Source organism: Haematobia irritans, chromosome 5 (assembly GCF_050003625.1).
Source record: "Haematobia irritans isolate KBUSLIRL chromosome 5, ASM5000362v1, whole genome shotgun sequence".
NCBI lineage: Eukaryota > Metazoa > Arthropoda > Insecta > Diptera > Muscidae > Haematobia > Haematobia irritans.
The window spans coordinates 1,799,166-1,818,105 of record NC_134401.1 but is presented as its reverse complement, the minus strand read 5'-3'; the positions used below and the strand labels follow the sequence as shown (position 1 = coordinate 1,818,105).

The 18,940-nt window shown below is 32.6% G+C and overlaps 2 protein-coding genes and 2 long non-coding RNA genes across 4 annotated transcripts; 2 read left to right on the top strand and 2 right to left on the bottom strand.

Annotated features, from left to right (window-relative positions):
- Nucleotides 1-1,504: 1,504 nt before the first annotated feature.
- On the top strand, nt 1,505-2,214 carry LOC142241474 (uncharacterized). The gene is made up of 3 exons (XR_012723650.1): nt 1,505-1,786; nt 1,851-1,956; nt 2,022-2,214. It is a non-coding gene; the product is annotated as an uncharacterized LOC142241474 (long non-coding RNA).
- A 3,722-nt stretch (nt 2,215-5,936) lies between these two features.
- On the bottom strand, nt 5,937-9,709 carry LOC142241107 (uncharacterized). The gene is made up of 3 exons (XM_075312842.1): nt 9,348-9,709; nt 9,133-9,289; nt 5,937-6,385 (listed from the first exon to the last, which is right to left on the bottom strand). The coding sequence occupies exons 1-3, from the start codon at nt 9,631-9,633 to the stop codon at nt 6,010-6,012; spliced, it is 819 nt and encodes a 272-aa protein (XP_075168957.1). The 5' UTR covers nt 9,634-9,709; the 3' UTR covers nt 5,937-6,009.
- A 3,166-nt stretch (nt 9,710-12,875) lies between these two features.
- LOC142238035 (uncharacterized) lies at nt 12,876-14,030 on the bottom strand. Its single transcript, XR_012722619.1, has 2 exons — nt 13,892-14,030; nt 12,876-13,830 (listed from the first exon to the last, which is right to left on the bottom strand). It is a non-coding gene; the product is annotated as an uncharacterized LOC142238035 (long non-coding RNA).
- Nucleotides 13,809-18,360, top strand: LOC142238034 (integral membrane protein GPR180). Its single transcript, XM_075309534.1, has 6 exons — nt 13,809-14,490; nt 16,050-16,482; nt 16,547-16,690; nt 16,761-16,831; nt 16,889-17,178; nt 17,241-18,360. The coding sequence occupies exons 1-6, from the start codon at nt 13,994-13,996 to the stop codon at nt 17,468-17,470; spliced, it is 1,665 nt and encodes a 554-aa protein (XP_075165649.1). The 5' UTR covers nt 13,809-13,993; the 3' UTR covers nt 17,471-18,360.
- Nucleotides 18,361-18,940: the final 580 nt, after the last annotated feature.

Sequence of the window (18,940 nt, the reverse complement as noted above, 5' to 3'; positions counted from 1 at the left end):
AGATGAAAACATTTATAAAAAATAACACTTGTTAAGACAAAATAGGTTCTAAATCCTATTTTCCTTAAGTTTCGTAAAGCCGGCAGAGAATAGAACTGGGTGACGCAGAAAACCGAAGTAAACACTGTAATAACTTTTCTTTACCGAAAATAACGACTGCTAGAGAAAAACACGTGCCAATTGGAAAATCACATAGCACCACAACATATAATGCTAACCATCGTCTTCCAAAAAAAAGGTCCCAGTACTTACCTCGCTGACGAATTAATCCTGGGGGCGGTAGGACACTGCTATTTGAAAACTTGAAGAAATTTTGGGTGTCAAAAGAACCCTGCATGCTTGACGTTGCTGAGAACTTACAGCACCGCAAAAATATTAACACTCTTGTGGTTTGTCTTCACTGTTATTTTCATTGTTTTCACTTCTTCGTTTCACTTATCCTATTCATGAAAATAATCACTACATGCGTTTATTCGTATTTGAATCTTTTGCTTTTTGGTATGTGTATCACTTTGATTTGTTAATTACAAACATCAATTTACACAATTACTTTAATTCTAGACGGCGGGAATAAACAAAATTTACGACTAGCGAATTTCGGGCTGCCAACAAAATTATGACAGAGTTGCCGTGTCCCAGTTAATATATTTGTCTAATGCGCCGTTCAGTCTAAAAGCTTATCCGCCGTCCACACTAGAAGTTTTTTTCGGGCGGTCTGTATTTGTAACGAATCTTACAGTGTGGCCGAACGCTAAGAATTGTCGGACGTAAGTAAAATATCGATAAATGTGTTATTGATCTCATAAGCAAGCTGCAATATCGATTATTTCGTCGAGCATAACATATGGTGTGGCCGATATTTGGTATATGTGCAACACGAACACTGTCGGCCGGATAAACTTATAATCTTGACGGCGCATAACAAGCAGCAGTGTCGATTATGCCGTCAGCCATAACATAGAATCAGAGAATGAAGCCGACCCATTTTTGTCGGCGGCGGCTGACACTAAACTTTTTTCTCCGGTGTCTTCGATTCATATTATTTATTTATAAAGTGGTACAGTGTCATAAATAATCGCAGCAGTAAATATTTATTACTAATTGGAGCATTTCATACATTAATACCACTTATTTTCTGTGATTGTTTTTAAACAGCTGATTACAGTGTTGCATATTTTTGAAGATGTCCTGGATAAACGAGTACTCTGTTTTCTTTTAATCCTTCACGGTTTATACGGTTTTCTCACCAAGCATGTTTTGGGGTTTGAAATGTTTTCCCTTTATAAGCACTTCAAAACGAGTCGTTTTCGCCATACTAAAAAACAAGTTCAAATCACAAGTTTTCCTCCAAAACACGTCCATTTTAGAGTGTGAACCCACCTAATTTGGAATATACCCCGAATAACATACCCTATTCAAACTATATGTCAAAATATTGAAATGACCCAATAAACACAGGATGAGCGTTTTTCAAATGCAACAACTTTTCAGTTTGAGGGTAAATATAATTTTCAACATAAATTCAACTTGACTTGAAATAGCTCATCTTCAATACATCTTCAAATTGTTTGCGAATTACTTCCATTTTGCCAAAATGTTGACGAAATCTTTGAAAAGGTGTTGATGATAATATGAGAAAACTTTGACAAAACACTACCCTAAAATGTAACGAAAAAACCATGTGGTTTTCAATACTTATTTGTGCAACGAAGTTCGTGGTCAATTGCAAGAAATTAAAAAAAAATGGAAAATTTTAGACAAATAACCAAATAGTTTATAAAAATAGGTAAGTGAAAATAAAAAATGAAATAAAACTTTAAGGAAGTCACTAAATGTATATATCTTTGCAGAAAACTAAAATTATGGATTCTACGTTCTTGAAAACATTAAAAAGCTGACCGATGAAAAGATGGTGGACAATTAACTGGAACTGCTTCAAATAGTTTAAAATAATTGGTACGTCAATATGCAAAATTAAATCAACACTTTAGAGAAGTCACTAAATTTAAATCTCTTTGCAGAAAACTAAAACCTTTGGATGCTACATTCTTGTAAACATTAAGAAGCTGACCAATGAAAAATGAGTTGCTTATCGACAAGAAAAAGTTTCCAGAAGCATTACAAGTGCAACCAATTAAAATTGTTAAAAACAACAAATTGTTGAAATCAACAACTTCTGGATGAAAATGTGCATCAAATCGTCAGTTTAATTCATATGCTATTATCAGTTTAAAATGGATATTTTGTGAATTCGTTCTGCTGGAAATCAATTCTAACACGCGGTCCAGTACGTTCCTAATTTCAATTTGCCCGGATGTTAATAAATTTTAATGCTGTTTTATGACACCAAAAGGAAGGAAAACGAATTATCAATGCAAAAGTGTTTACTAATAATGTTTAAGATATTTAAAGTTTTGTTGTATGTTTTTTTTGTGTTCTTGTTTGTTGATATCAGCGTTGCCAGAATTGTTTCACCAAAAACCGCTAGATTTGCCCAAAAAAATAGCTAAAAAATGCTAAAAAATAGCTAGAAAAAAAGCTAAATTTTTTTGTATCAAAAGTCACATTTTTGATTGAAATTTAACAAACTTAAAGGCTTTATTTCACTTACAATGCATATTATTTTCATTTTAATTCCACTTCTGTGAGACTGTAACAATATCTAAGGCATTTAGCTCTGTTTGCGTATTCGATACATTTTGATTACTATCACAAATTTTTTACTGGAAGTCCTTCGTTTTGTGGGAGCTACCTTCCCAACACCTCTATTTTATTTACTTGTTATTTTAAAATATTAAATAATCTAAGAATGCTTTGGATTTGGTAAAAAAATGATTTGTCATTTTTTTAAATAAAATTTTAGTTTGGTTTTGAAATTGTGAGAAATTCGAAATACATTACTTTTATTTAAATTGTAGAAAATACCTACAGTTTACATTTCCCAGTAAAAACATTTTCATTTTCTTCATGAGCTATCAAAACTTCTTCATGAGCTTTAAAAACGTGCTAACGCCAACTTAAATTTCCAAATTCAGACTCGACTTCAAGTAGAAATTATTGTATGTATACGTTTTTAAAATAAAGTGTTGAAAAACATTTTCTATTTTTGAACGCTATTTTGGTTTGTGGTTAAGATGCAAAAACTCCTCACATTTAAAGACTATTTCATTAATTCTTCCTTCTTTCATGAAAACATACCCATTTTTAAGTTGAATCACTTAATTATAAGGACAAAACGACTTTATCGTCTTTTGGACAAGGAAAACAGTTTATATAAAAGAAATTCACAAATGCTATTATAACCAAAATTCGCGTTCGTATTTTAAGGAGACGACAATATTTTTTCAGTGCACAAAGCTATTCACATCTACTATTTTAATTTAGTAATATCGTAATAACTTTAGAATATTATAATAACATAAAAAGGATAAACGACCCAAATGATAATATTCCCAATAATTTACTGACAGAGTATCTAACAAATTTGTATGGTAATAGTAGATTTAAAGTTTACGATAACTTTTATGTATATAATGAAAAAACTTTACAACAAGGTGTATTTGCTACAAAAATGCCCGCATAATGGCTGGACTCATTATTAATGTTTCAACTGAGCTTTGAAATATGTGGAAACCCTTATACTTGCAGCAAGGCTTAGTGTGTAAATATAACCATAGCGATAGGCGGTAGGCGAAGATTTTTTCCGCGGCGACCAAATACAATAAGCTTGGCTGCGATTTTTCATATTTGTTTACATTAATTTGTTTACACTCTTTTATATTATAAACATCGCAATGTTGGAAAACATTTTACTAAAATTGTTAAATATAACATATATAACATTAATTGCTGAATATGTATACAAATCGATTGAAAAGGTAATTTTTCCTACATCTATTATCATCAATGCACAGACGATGAGGATTACTTAGAAGTTTAAATGAAGAATTTCAATTCCGGAGCCATCAATTTATATCTTTGTAGCATACTATTTCGAATTAAGAGCATTTAGATGCAATTGGCATAGATTATTTGAGGAATCCAAGGCCAGAACGATTCTGGAAAGTTGACTTATTAAGGTTCCCGCTGTAATAATTATAACTAATTGAAAATTTCTTAATTAATGTTCCAGGCGAAGAAAAGGAGATGGTGGGTCCGACCAGTCAATTTGCAACGAGACGAATTTGGTTTCTTCATAACTTGCATGAAACAATTAAAAACCCGTGACGTGGAACACTTCTTTAAAGCAGCAAGAATGAGTGTCTCATCCTTCGATACTCTATTGAACATTATTCATACGCGCCTACAGAAACACTCACATAGAAAGCCTATCGACCCGGAAACACGTTTATCATTAACCATTCTGTAAGTAGTTCCTCATGAATTTAGTCATAACACCAAGTGAATCCATAAAAATAAGTTTGTAGGCAATGACAATTGATGTTTGTGCTACATTGAATGTTTATACCCTTCGCCACACTGTGGAACAGGGTATTATAAGTTAGTACATATGTATGCTACAACCAGAAGGAAACGAAATATACCCATGGTGTCTTTGGCAATGTTGGTTAGAGTGGGTCCCTGAGTCGATCTAGCAATGACCGTCTGTTTGTGAACACTTTTTTGTGATCAAAGTCTAAGTCGCAGTTTTAGTGCAATCTACTTCAAATTTGGCACAATTTTCTGCTTTGGGTCAGAATACATCCCTATTGATTTTGGAAGAAATCGGACAGATTTAGCTTTATCTCCCATATATATACACTATATACACTTATATGGACCCAAAAGCCAGAGTTTTACCATGAATTGCTTGCACAAACATTGTCTGTGGTGTTCAATCCCAGGGCATTAAGTCTATAGATTTTGTTGAAGACTAACAAATTTTGTCCATTTGAAGGAATTGATATGCTATCGAAAATGTGGATCTACAAAGTGGTGCAGGGTATAATATAGTCGGCCGCGCCTGACTTTAGACTTGTTTTGTCTAGCTATATTTTGTATAATCTAAAAAATGTTTTTGTAGAGATGTAAAGAGTTTTGTCCGACCTTATTTTATTTATATGTAGGTATCTAGCACATGGGTGTTCATTCAATTTCTTGGCTTGGTCACACAAAATGGGATTGTGTACTGTAAGAAAAATTGTTTATGAAACTTGTGATGTTATATGGGACGAACTAAGTCGGATTTATGTTTCCCCGCCAAATTTAAATACTTGGTACAAGATTGCAGAGGAATTCAATCAACAAACGGGAATGCCGCACTGCTTGGGAGCCATAGACGGAAAACATATAAAGATTATAGGTCCAAACCGCAGTGGATCCTTGTATTTCAATTACAAAAAGCATTTTAGCATTGTACTTATGGCGTGTTGTGACGCAAATTTTTCATTTACTTTTGTTGATGTGGGCGCCTTAGGTAGTCAAAGTGATGGAGGTGTATTTGCCAGAAGTGCATTTGGAAAAAAAATATTAAATAACGAGTTGAACATACCACCGGCACAAAATTTACCAGATTCACTAATTGAGTTTCCCTACTACTTCGTTGGAGATAATGCATTTCCCCTCAAATCTAACCTCCTGCGCCCCTATCCAGGTCATAATTTATCTGAAGATAAAAGAATATTCAATTCTGCGCTGTCCAGAGCCCGGGTTAGAATAGAAATTGCATTTGGAATATTATCTAATAAATGGCGAGTTCTGCACACTACAATCAATAGTGCTCCCAAAAATGCCGATAAAATCGTTCTTGCAACAATAGCACTGCATAATTTTCTTATTGCAAGAAAAGATGGAAGCTACAATACTGAAGTCTATGAAAACACTGAGAATAATTTAAGATCATATACTCCAACTTACGCGAACAGATCATCTTCAGATGCGTTCTCTCTGAGAGATACTTTAAAAGCTTTCCTATCGCGCTAATAAAACAATTCAAATAAAAAACAAAAATTATAATATTTATTATTTTAATAAAAAGTAAAACGGAATTTTACAGTATTCAAAATGCATTTAATTGTATTTGTTATTGAATATCAAACGTTGTTGTCGTATATCTGCCAACTCATTTTTTACAAACACAAATATTTTATCTTCCAATTCACAAATCTCTTCCAAAGTCAAATTCGCATTTTTTATTGAAATGTGCAGGGATTCAAAAAGACATTCAGTCGATGTCTTATTGGTTGCCGTATTAGCTATTTGATCTGCTGTCTTTTGCAACGTAGACAAAATGGAAGGGAAGTCGTCTTGCAGTTTGCGTTTTCGTTGTTGTGGAGATTTGTATTCTTCATCGTTAGACATCGGTTTGTCGTAATCGTCAAGAAGTACCATTTCCTCATAACTTTCATTTGAGTCCAAAGTGTCATCAAAAATATTTCCAATTGTCCTGAGAAAGAATAAATGTAAGTTTTTTCTAAAAATTATGTAATCGTAGTAACATAGATTTCTGGTACTGATCCTATATTATACACTGAAAAAGTATTTACGTGATAAATTTTAGGATGTGTAATTTACAAAATATTAAGGACAAATTATGAAATTTAAATTAAAATACATTTATAATCCCTGCTTCAAAAATTTTTGTCAATAAATTTAAAAGAGAATTATGCTTTAAAAGTATCCTTACTTGTATTCTCTGCTTCTTTGGCTCGGAATCAATAACAAATGAAAATGTAATAAAATTTTTGCAAAATTTTTTATAGAAATAAAATTTTGACAAAATCTTCTGTAGAAATAAAACGTGGATAAATTTTTCTATAGAAATAAAATTTTGACAAAATTTTGTTATAGAAGTAAAGTTTTGAAACAATTCTATAATAATAATAATAACATTTTCTATAGAAACACACTTTTGAAAATATTTTCTATAGAAATAAAATTTTTGACAAAAATCTTTATAAGCTCAAAAATAAAAAAATATTTCGAAGAAAATCCGTTGTTGTTTTCATACTACCAAAAAATCAAAACTTCTAAATAAGGTCTTTTTTTTTGGTAGACTTTTGGTAAAATTTTCTTTAAATTTAGGATTATTTTTGGCATAAGTGATAACCTTGGTTACGACAACATAGTGTAACACCACAAAATATTGTACCATTTGAATGCAGCAAATTTTCAAACGAAATAATCATTAGACACTTTAATTTGTATCCGATTCACCGGTATTTACCTATCGGATTTTTGCGCACTATATTAAATGATTGTGGATGCAAAATTCAAAATTGTGGCTTCTATATCTGAGTCGTAATGATTTGAAATATTCGTCGGTAAGTATTGAAATATTCGTCGCCGAGTTGATTTGAGAATTGCAATTTTCACAACAACTAAACTCTAAACTAAAAAACATGTTACGTTGTATTAAGCTGTAACCCTAACTACATCGTAAGTATCGCGATTGAGCATAGTTTTTGCCTTTAGCAGAATACAATCTATGGGGGGGATAAATTCGATTCGACCTACGCAATGTTAACCATAAGCCAAGATTCTACTTGATCAACAATTTGTTCAATATTTTGTTTCCATCAAAGTCACAAATATTAGATCAACATTTGGCTACATTGTGATTTTGTTGAACTGTTTGGCGTTCATGGTAAATGTTTATGATGTTTACCAAAGCCTTGACCCAAAATCTAAATGAAGCAAAAAACTTATTTGAAATGAATTCTTTTGATTAAATTTTCTTTTGGTCATGGTTTATGGACTTTGTTAATTTGTCAATTACCAAATGCCGCACCTTCATCAAAGTGATAACAAAGGAAATAATAATGAAACATTGTCTGTCTGGTGACATTTTCGTTCGGGACAAAAATTTTAAGTTCACAACCAATTTGAAGTGAGGGAAGCCATTTCTTCATTGTCAACATCCTAGGGTGACATACAATTATTAAAATAAGAAATTGGAAAACGATTTTTTAAGTAATCTGTCATTGTTACAAGACTGAACTAATGATTTCTCTATTCTCCATATATGTAAAAACTACGTATATGTTTGTAATGGATAAATATTTTTTTTAGTGTAGTGTAGACCCTATCGTGTAAATAAGTTTTAAAAATTATTACATGTCATCGGTGGTGTTTAAGATTTAAGGTTTGACCCGGTCGAAATTACAAAAGAACATAACAGTGTACACTTTAAATGTTTGAAATGGTCGATTTTAAAAGCCGACGAGCAAAGAACTCTGCCATATGAAAAGAAACGTTTGTTAAATATGAATATAATGTGGCCTATTAAAAATGGCAACCTAAAATTATACTTTTGAAAGGACTGTTGAATACAAAATAAAATGTTATGTGAAACCCATTTTTTTAAATTTATGAAAAATTTTTTGGTTGAGTGAACGATGGGTCTCAGACTTCGCGTTGTATACAAATTTACATTCCTTCCTACGGAAAATGGTAGCTATTTGTACCACAAAAATGTAAAAAAAAAGTTTTGCCACGTTCAATACAGTTACATACATATGAAGCCGCAGCCCATGCCGTAAGTAATGTTCCTATGGCATACATGGGGGAGCTATGCAGGATTTAAATAATAATTTATTTCTAGAATCTGAAGTTGTAGTTTTTCATAAATCTTATGTCTGTTGCCTGCGTATTCAACCCATTGCCAAAATCGGTGCTTCAAATGAAGTTAAAGAATACAAAGCAAAACAAACAAGTATATACGGCCGTAAGTTCGGACAGGCTGAAACTTATGTACCCTCCACCATGGAATGCGTAGATAGTTCTACTTCATAAAAATATAATCGCTTCATATATATTTTTGCACTTTTAATTTAGTGATTTGGTGAAAACCCCGACTTTAAGAACAAACGCATTCATCGGAAAGACTATCGACAATTGTTCAAAAAGTTTTTAATAGACAAATGCGTGACCATGACAAGTAAAACTCGCTTTCGTACTTATACCCTCACGACAGATATTTTTGCCAATTTGTTACTATTCACTAGCTAGTAGTGCACCACCAGAGTTAGGTTAGGTTAGGTTTGTTATAATAGCCCGATATTTCAGGTGGACTTAGACTATTCCGTCCATTGTGATACCTCACCCATTATTGGGTCATGTTAACTTTGGATTCCCATAGAGTCTCATACTGATTCTCATACGTCATGTATTTAAAATTGAATATATTCTCACCTGCGGTTGCTTTTAACGTTATCCAAGAAACTCATATTGTCGAAATATTTCCAGGTACGTTTCAATTCAACTCCGCTGCCGGATGGCATGTTAAGTCGTTGCTTCGTTTTTTTGTATGTATCACGAAGATTTTTCCATTTCTTTTTACACAATTCCGCTGATAAAATAAAGAAAATTTAATACAAATATGAAACAAATTTCTTGAAAGTACTTACGGCTCCAGCCAATTTCATTTGAAATACCCTTCCATATATCTTCCTTCTTCTGCATATTTTTATAATCCTTACATTGTAAATCATACAAAATCGGCTGTTTTTTCACCGCTTCAATTAATTTTTCCTCGTCCATGTTTATATTTACACGTTTAAATATTTTGTTTTGATTCAAACAATATTGACTGTATGATTTTTCAAACAAAATTGACGTTGTAAACGTCAATAAATGTTGGTAGCACTTACTTTTTTTTTGATCATGTGGCAACATAATCTTACTTGTCGCCATGAAATTAGAATAGATTTTAATTCGGCGACACGTCGCTTGCCGTCGCGGTATTCCGTGGCGGATTTTGGGCTTCCCATAAGAAATGCACGTAAACAAGTATTCGCCTATCGCCTATCGCTATGGTTATATTTACACACTTAAGCGGGCCTTAGACGGTCGGATAAACACTACGACAGAGGTTCGCCTATTTGTTGTGTGTTCGTTCAAGTTTTACCCTCACACTGTACGAACAATTATGATAACAACATGAAGAAATAAGAAGAAGCATAAACACAAACAATGAAGATGGACGAAAAGTTAGGTGTAAAGCCATTTTTTAGTAAAAATGGAAGAAACAATAAAAATTCCAAGCCTAATTAGCGATCCCTCATTAATTTCATCCCAGAAATGATTGTTTTAATTATGAAAATAAATTTGTTTTTGCTAATGTTTGGCGAACATCCCCTTACACGTGAAGATTTGTGCCTCCCAACCGGAAAAAATCAAAGTTGTTTTGATTTTATACCAACACGTCCCCGCAACACGCGAACATGGCCTTATACTACCGGATTTGTCGCCGCAACGTGTTGTGTCGCAGGGTTTATCCGACCGTATAAGGTGCCCTTTAGATAAAAACGCCGACTTATCCATATTTCAATAGAAACATGTCGAAAATAAAAAAGCCAAAAATAGCTAAAAGGGTCATGAAAAAAAGCCAGAAAAAAAGCTAAAAGCTAAATGCATTTTTTTCCCGCTAAACGTCTTCAAAAAAGCCAAATCTAGCGGGAAAAAAGCTAAATTGGCAACGCTGGTTGATATGTTTAATAAGATTATTATTTATCAATTGGTATTGTAGTGTATTATGTAGTGTAGTGTATTATTATATATTTTATTTTGATGAAAATGAATAAATTATACAAAATTCATAGAATTTTGGCTTTGACTTTCAATTTGAAGTGGGGATATCATTCATACAAATTTAGGTTGAAAAGTATTTGCAACGATGTTAATTTTGAATTTGACTCGCATCGAAAATTGTTTGACAAATTATTGAGTAACGATGCATTTCAATTTGAGGATAACACTTGAGATATTATTGCTAATGTGTTGAATTTCACTGTTGAGGGTAATGTCTGTTTTTTGTTGAGAACGCGATTTTCTCAACAATTTCTCAACTTGAATATTACCCTAATCCTTTGAAAAAATGTTTGAAAAATTGTTGAAATTTAGCATTTTTCAAAGGTTTGTGTTTATTGGGGAGTTTCATAGAAAAAAAAAGAATAAACAAAGGCTATTAAGAACATGGACATGTGAAAACAACTTAAAAATTTTTTCCCTTTGCGCTGGCGGTAATTATTTGGACACAGGTTGCATATATGTGAATTTCGAGTAAAGGCCGGTATGCACCTCTAGCGAAATTTTCGGTAGCAAAAATTTTTTTAAGTCTACAACAAAAAAACAGGGCTGTGTACACAAATTTTAAACCAGCTAATCGCTTTTAAAAATTGTTAATATATGTTCCATATATTCCTCAAATAAATTGTTTATTATATACAGACCTTTTAAAACTTTTACGCGCACAATGATTGTAATAAATTAAATGTTTGCTGCCAAAATATGCTTTTGACAACCCTGTTTTTTTCATTAGAGGTGCGTACCAGCTTACGAAATTGAACGCTACCGAAAATTTCGTTAGCTTAAATAGCAATGCATTTCTTATGGGAATGAAATTTTTCGCTAGAGGTGCATACCGGCCTTAAATGTGAATTTCTAGTTTCCATGGTAACTGTCAAACTAAAACATCTCAACCCGGTGTGAACGGTGAAATGTTTTGGAAAAACGAATGAGGAAACCGAGTCGGTGGGACCATAGCATTAGGGTATCCAGTGCTAAAAGAAAACAGCCCTATTATATTTGAAGTTATCCTAATGGTAATGAAATTAGTTGTACAATCAATCTTACAATTAAATTTCCATTTCATTCAAATTTTCTGAGCTATATTCTTTTAAAATTATTATAAGGGCTGTTTTCTTTTTGCACTGGATACAACATTTGTATGGGCTATCCAGAACATCGTTGCACTGGTGTTCTATCCAGAACATCTCATCAGTGCAAGTCGCGCCGATCTTGCCGGATTGTGTTTTGATAAAGTGACGCTTCATCGATTCACAATAGCACTTTATTGTGACTAATTTATCGAAAAACATGAAATTCAAAGTGGTATAGTGTCATAAATAATCGCAGCAGTAAATATTTATTACTAATTGGAGCATTTCATACATTAAAAATGCAAGATTTCACTTATTTTCTGTGATTGGTTTTGAACAGCTGATGACAGTGTTGCATATTTTTGGAGATGTCCTGGATAAACGAGTACTCTGTTTTCTTTTAGTCCTTCACGGCTTAAGGCCGGTACTCTGTTTGTTGGTGCGAAAAAAGTTCTCCTAAATCATTGTTTCGCGTTGAAAAATAATGGTGTTGACAATATATTTTGAAGGAAAAAAAAAAACAGTCATTTTGGAACTTTTTCGCGCTTATTTCATCGAAATGTATTGACAACATCGCAAAATGTCACGAAATGATTACATATACATAGGAAACTAGTGGCTCGATTTACACACACACACGCATACATAATAATTAAATTGAAAAAGAAGAAGCAGAAGTTATTTTACAAATAACTTTGGGTTTAAAAAATCTAATTTTACAATGCTGCATTTTATTTTTTTGGAATTCTTGTGATTCCATTCATTGCTACCCCGGTACTATACATGTTGGTTGAATTGCTAATGCTTCCTCTGCAACATCAATTGCTGTGCTCCTTTTGTTAACATTTTGTTTTGTGTTTATTATCCCGATCATAGATCCATTAAAATATAGATGACCTGTCGCTCTCTGAGCAAAAAATGTTGAAGAAGCCCAAATGAATTCTCTGACATTTCGTTTTGTGTTTTTCGTAAAGAGAAACATTTCTCAAAAGTTAATTTTGTAATTTTGCGGTTTTTGTCACATTTTTTTGTGCAAATATAAACTTTTGAATATTTAATTTGATTATAAATCACCTGGTGTATCAAAAATGTTAAAATTGTGGATATAATAGAAAAATTGTAAAAACGAATCTCAGAGAGAATTTGTAATTCCCCCTATTTTCTTCGTTTATTCCTCATTTTGGGAACTGTCAGACTGCGTTTGACACCGATGGGTCATCTATTACTTAGTTATTTATGATCCCGATGCCCAGTACAAATGAAACGATTGTAATATATAATTCACTAAATAAAGCTTTTATTTTGTTAACATTTGTGTTTAAATTTCATGTTTTATACATTATTTATGTTCTACAATATAGCAGCGAGCGGCTGGATGTTGGTTGTTATTTTATTACGGAAATACAACTCCATGTTATACTTTGTTTTATCTATCGATCAGATTACATTTTTAAATAATAATCCGAACCACTTTTGCGTTATAAATTCACAAAAATCAAAGCAAATGGCGCCATGTTATGAAAATACTGACTGATCGAATTACGTCAGTTTTTCAACTCGAAAAAAAACAAAGTATCACAAATGGAAAAAATTTCGCTAGTTTTTCCCATTTTTTGGTTTTGTATGGAGTTTCAACGCGAAAACCGAGCAGAGTACCGGCCTTTAGGGTATCCAGTGCTAAAAGAAAACTGCCCTATAGAAACACGATTTGTTGCGGGTGGAAGATTAAAAATTTTGACAATATATACAACAATTATTAATACATTTTTCTGAGTTACATCAATATTTTTGATTAATTGGCGGCTAAATTTGAATCGAGATGATTTACTGTGAATTCAAATATATGCAACGTTTGTTCAAATAAATATCGTGACCGCAAACAATTTTTAATGTTATTTTCTCATCCCTATGTTCTTCAAAGCCTTTGTTTATTCCTTTGTTCTATGAAATTTACATATATTTTGTAAAGTGTATGTTTAATCAGAGAATATTCCAAATTAGGGGTGTTCACATTCTAAAATTTACGTGTTTTTAGTCATCACCGTCAATTGGTATCGAGTGGCCACACTGTAAGATTCTGTACAAACACCGACATTCCGTCCGGATAAACTTATAGTCTGAACGGCGTATCAGACAAATATATTAACTGGGAAACGGTAACTCTGTCATCACCTTTGTTGGCATCCCGAAATTAAATTCGCTAGTCGTAAATTTTGTTTATTCCCGTCGTCTAGAATTAAAGTAATTGTGTAAATTGATTAAATACAAACAAATCAAAGTGATACACATACATGTGGACAAATGTATAGAAAAAGGAAGAGATTCAAACCCGAATAAACGCGTGCAGTGATTATTTTCATGAAAAGGATAAGTCAAACGAAGAAGCGAAAACAATGAAAATAACAGTGAGGACACCAAACACAATAATAAGAGTATTAATATTTCTGTGGTGCTATGAGTTCTCAGCAACGACACGCCTGCAGGGTTCTTTTGACACACAAGATTTCTTCAAGTTTCTGGTCAAGTTTGGATTTCAAAAGGCAGAGTCCCACCGTCCCCAGGATTCCTTTGGTTATATCTATGGCAATATTACGTCCCACAGAAATTTCCATCAACCTGTCACTTTAGCAGTACTGGACAAATCTACATTTGTGGATTTCTACCACAACCGTAGTTTAAGTATCTACGGGAGGGAACTGGCTTGTCAGCATATGTTCAGAGGCGTGCAGGTGTTGGCCTACGATGCCGAATGTAATCCCAATGCTAAAAGGGATTTTCTGAGACGTGTTCCATGTCCTTGGGGCCAATTGTGTCCAGACGAAGATGCTCCCAGCAATGTAATTACGGGGAACCAATTCACCTATGTCGTCAGCGAGGTATCGCAGCCAAGGTAAGTGGTGCTGGGACTTTATTTTGGGAAGACGATGGTTAGCATTTATATGTTGTGGTATTATGTGATTTGCCAATTGGCACTTGTTCTTCTTTAGGGGTCGTTATTTTCGGTAAAGAAAAGATCTGTCCAATATTATAGTGTTTATTTCTGTTTTCTGCGGGGGGGAGTACACGTGTACCATAGTAAGGAAATCACTACAAATCTTAAGATAAGATAAAGACAGATGAGTGGGTTCTTATATGAGGGCTTCTGACGAATACGTGACATGGCAGCGAAGTGATAAATAAGGAAACTGTCATTTCACCAAAAAAAAAAGACAAATGTACAAAATACTATGAACAATTTTGCGCAGACAAATCCAAGAAGCACTAACTAATTGAATCTCTTACAGTTCCTAATAGAAAATTGGTAGATTAGAATAACATGAATGCAATGATTAACCATTGCGGTTAAGAAAAATATTCAAGTACTTGCGAGTCTGTATTGAAATCATACATTACCAAAGCTTGACGTCACATACGATTGTTGGTTTTGAACAATATCTTACAATCACCCTTTCAGTTTTGTTTGTGTTCGAAAAGTTTCTGATCGTAAAGCAAATGCGACTCCCAGATGTCTTGTTGATATGCTTTACAGACAATGTGGCCGTAACAGGCGGTTGATGACGTTGATAAAAATTGTAGCCAAAAAGAGAACGGATGTGCAAACAAGAAAAAAACGACATTTCGCTAAAAAAAATAACGAATCTATATTTATCACCCAGTTTGATAAATATTTGCCTGTAAATTCATTATCTATTTGGACTTTTTAATTTGAATATTCTAAAGCATTGATAAACGAGTTTGCAATTTATATGCTTACGTTAGCAGAGACAGTTTTATTTACATTTTTAATTTTTTGTTTTAACCAAAACATGTATGAAGTACCTAATGAGATACCAACGTTATTATACAATAAAAGTAATTACAACATAATTATATAAAATGTAGCATTTTATAATATTTGGAGATGTATCCCATATCTATGCATGTTTGAACACATTTTTCTCATTGAACTAGACCTCTATTGACAAATGTCCCTTTCTTATGACCGATTTTTAATCAAATCGGCAGTTTAGTATTTTTAAAAGTGAAAATGATTGTTTTTGTTCTATAATCCATGTTTTCAAGATGATTCATTCGAAAGAAAGGGGACTACTAAAGGTTTAAATTGCTACCACTATGTCAACAACAAAAAGTTAACTTTTCAACTTTATCAGCCGATTTTCTCCAATACTAGACTATTCATTATTCGAATTATAATTTAGGAAAACAACTATTAGTCGATTTTAGAGTCGTCTCTTACAACTAACAACAGATGAATTCAAATTTGCAAACATTTAATAGATTTCATAGATCATGCCCCCTCTGGTTATTCGATTACAAATTGAAATCTTGTTGGTTTTCTTTTTTTTCATTACAAATTATTCCTTCCCCTTAATCCAATTTCTTTTCCAGCTTATGCATTTTTAATTCTCTGTTTAGATTACTCCCTAATTACAAACATTTTAATTACAGATTCTGGTACATGGCCCTGGTGGCCTGTTATCGCAATCGCACAACATGTCAATGGCATGCCTATGACTCTCTTACTGCACCAGCATCATTCTTGAATAACAGTATTTCCCAACTGTATTATGACATTCATGTAGTCAATGGACATCCAAATAATTCAGCTGCCCATCCCTTGACATATGAATTTTCATTTGACCAACAGAACCTTTTGGAAATGTATTTGATATTCCTCTTAGTCTACATCATCCTATTGCCGATGCAAATATATGCAGTGCGTCTGCAAAAACATCCAGTCACAAAGTTATTCACTTTAAGTCTACTTAGTGAATTTGTAAGTTTAGTACTAATCACAGCACATTTAATAAAATTTGCTAGTAATGGCAAAGGACTGCCAAATCTACAAACATCGGGCGATATTTTAGATATATTTAGTAGGGTATGTATTAATTAAGACACGAATCGGAAAACTTTCTCGTTCACATTCAATTTTGTTATGGTAGACAACTTTTATGCTGATTTTGCTGCTTTTGGCTAAAGGTTGGGCCGTTACACGTCAACAAATTAGCCGCACTGGTTGGATTATATTGATGAGCATATGGGTTCCCTATTGCGCTTTTCATGTGTTCCTCTACTACTGGAACAGAGTAAGTAAAGTTAGAATAAGACTAAAAGACCCTAAGTTACTATGGTAAATTCTTAAAAAATAAATTTCAGACTGAAGTAGATATAATCTCTGACGTAGATGAATATCAAACTTGGCCGGGATGGATCGTTCTCATATTACGGTATATAAATTAATCTAATTTTCATATTCGTCCAATCTAATTTGTATAAATTTCCAGTACTACCTTTATGCTATGGTTCTTGTATGAACTACGTAACACCATGAAATATGAACATTCGTCCAAGAAATTGGATTTTCTTTTACATTTAGGAGCATCTAGTCTGGTGTGGTTCATATATCTACCTATAGTTGCTATAGTTGCGTTACAAGTCAGCCCTATGTGGCGTTATAAATTGTTATTGGGTATAACAAATTCTGCCGATTGTTTGGCTTACTGTGTTATGACCGGTTTACTATGGCCAAATCGATCTGGGCAGTATTTACTTTTGACAGGCACAAAATATGCAGGTAAGAAGACCATTGGGATATAACTTACATTCATTTTGAAGCACATTGCATAAAAACAATAGGTATGGACGAATTGGATGAATTCAATGAAGCTCCACATATTGTAAGAGAGCGCGAGCGAAGACAAAACTCTATAGACAATCCAGTGGTGGTGGTCACCAATGCCCCTAATCATGTGCCGAATCGATCGCCATTGCCTAATGGTGATGCCTGTACTGATCTATTAGAAGCTGAAGATCTAGATGCTGAACTTTTAACAGATCTCAATAAAAATAGTCATATAGTGGCATAAGATATTATTCCCAAACCAAAACAAAAAAACCAGAAGGCACAAATTAGGAAGAAAGTAAATCTGCGCAATTATTACAGTGCTTATGTTGATGGTTTGAATTAAGTGTTGAATAATACTCGAAGCAAACCATATTACATACAAAAAATTAGTTGATGTTTTTTGCATAAGCATTTTTGCCAAATGCTAGTTTAAACAGCGTGATAATCTTGTTTGTAACTTGAGAATTTCTCATAATTATTATTTTCTATTTTTATGATTATTATTATTAGTAATGTATACATTGTAATATTAGCGAGATTAACGTTTAACAGGATAAGCAACGAAGTTTTTTTTTATAAACAATCTATTTCCTATACCAGAACTTCATGTAAAATCTCTGTATGTATATCTCCAGTTTCATTCTTTTTTTTTTTGTTCAACCTTCAAAGAACACATTTTTAAACACCAACACACATATTTTCTCCCTCCCTTTCTTTCTCATAAAATTTTAGTATAAACTCCATTATGTTTATTTGTTTTCGTGATTTGTACATTTTTATACATATATAGTAGATACAACAGAGAAACAATCCACAGCAGTAGCGTTATTATTCTACATATATTGTATATTTTTCTAAAATAAAAATATCATATATGTTATTATATATATTTTAGGTGAAACAGCACATCCACATACATATACCATACACACGAATATACATTCATTAGTTTTTAATGTACATTTCCATTTACGATCTTTAAGATTTGCAAATTTTTAGAAAAAAGAAAACTTGCAGCGCATCATATATAGATTTGGATTGTATTGAATAGGCCATCATTATTATAATATGAAAAGGACAAACGAGAATTAAGTTAAATATAAATTCAATACATCATTGAACTGATACAAACTATTATTTTATTTAAAGTTTTCTTTTCTAGATTTTGTTTTTTTTTTTTGGAATCTGGATTTATGTCATTAATAGAGAATATAATGGGAATTGTCTTCTCCACGAACAGTTAGTGACCTTCCTGTTTATTTATTTATTTACTTTTGTTTTCATCATGTTTTGTGGCAACAGATATAATTGAGGAATTATTTACCCTTTTGAAAAACTTGATAACCAACATTCACATCCCTAATAAAGAAAATATTTTAGCAGGTCCGATAAGGAAAATGAATCTATTAATCAATATTACTTTTAAATCGTAATTTACTTATATATTAAAAAATTGAAACCCATAGCAAATTATGAGTTTCAACGCAATATTGCCAAACGACACCGAAAAAATCTGTTTAATATTTGTTTGTTAAATGTCTATTACCACCAACATAGAATGGTGATGGGGGTATTATAATTTCCGTTTGTAACATATCGAAATATCGATGTTCATCCTCCATGTAGACCAATCTGCCGATTCCATTTTTTGAGGAAATGGAAGGTGCACGAATTTAAAAGTAAAATTTCCAGATTTCACTTCTCATAGTGG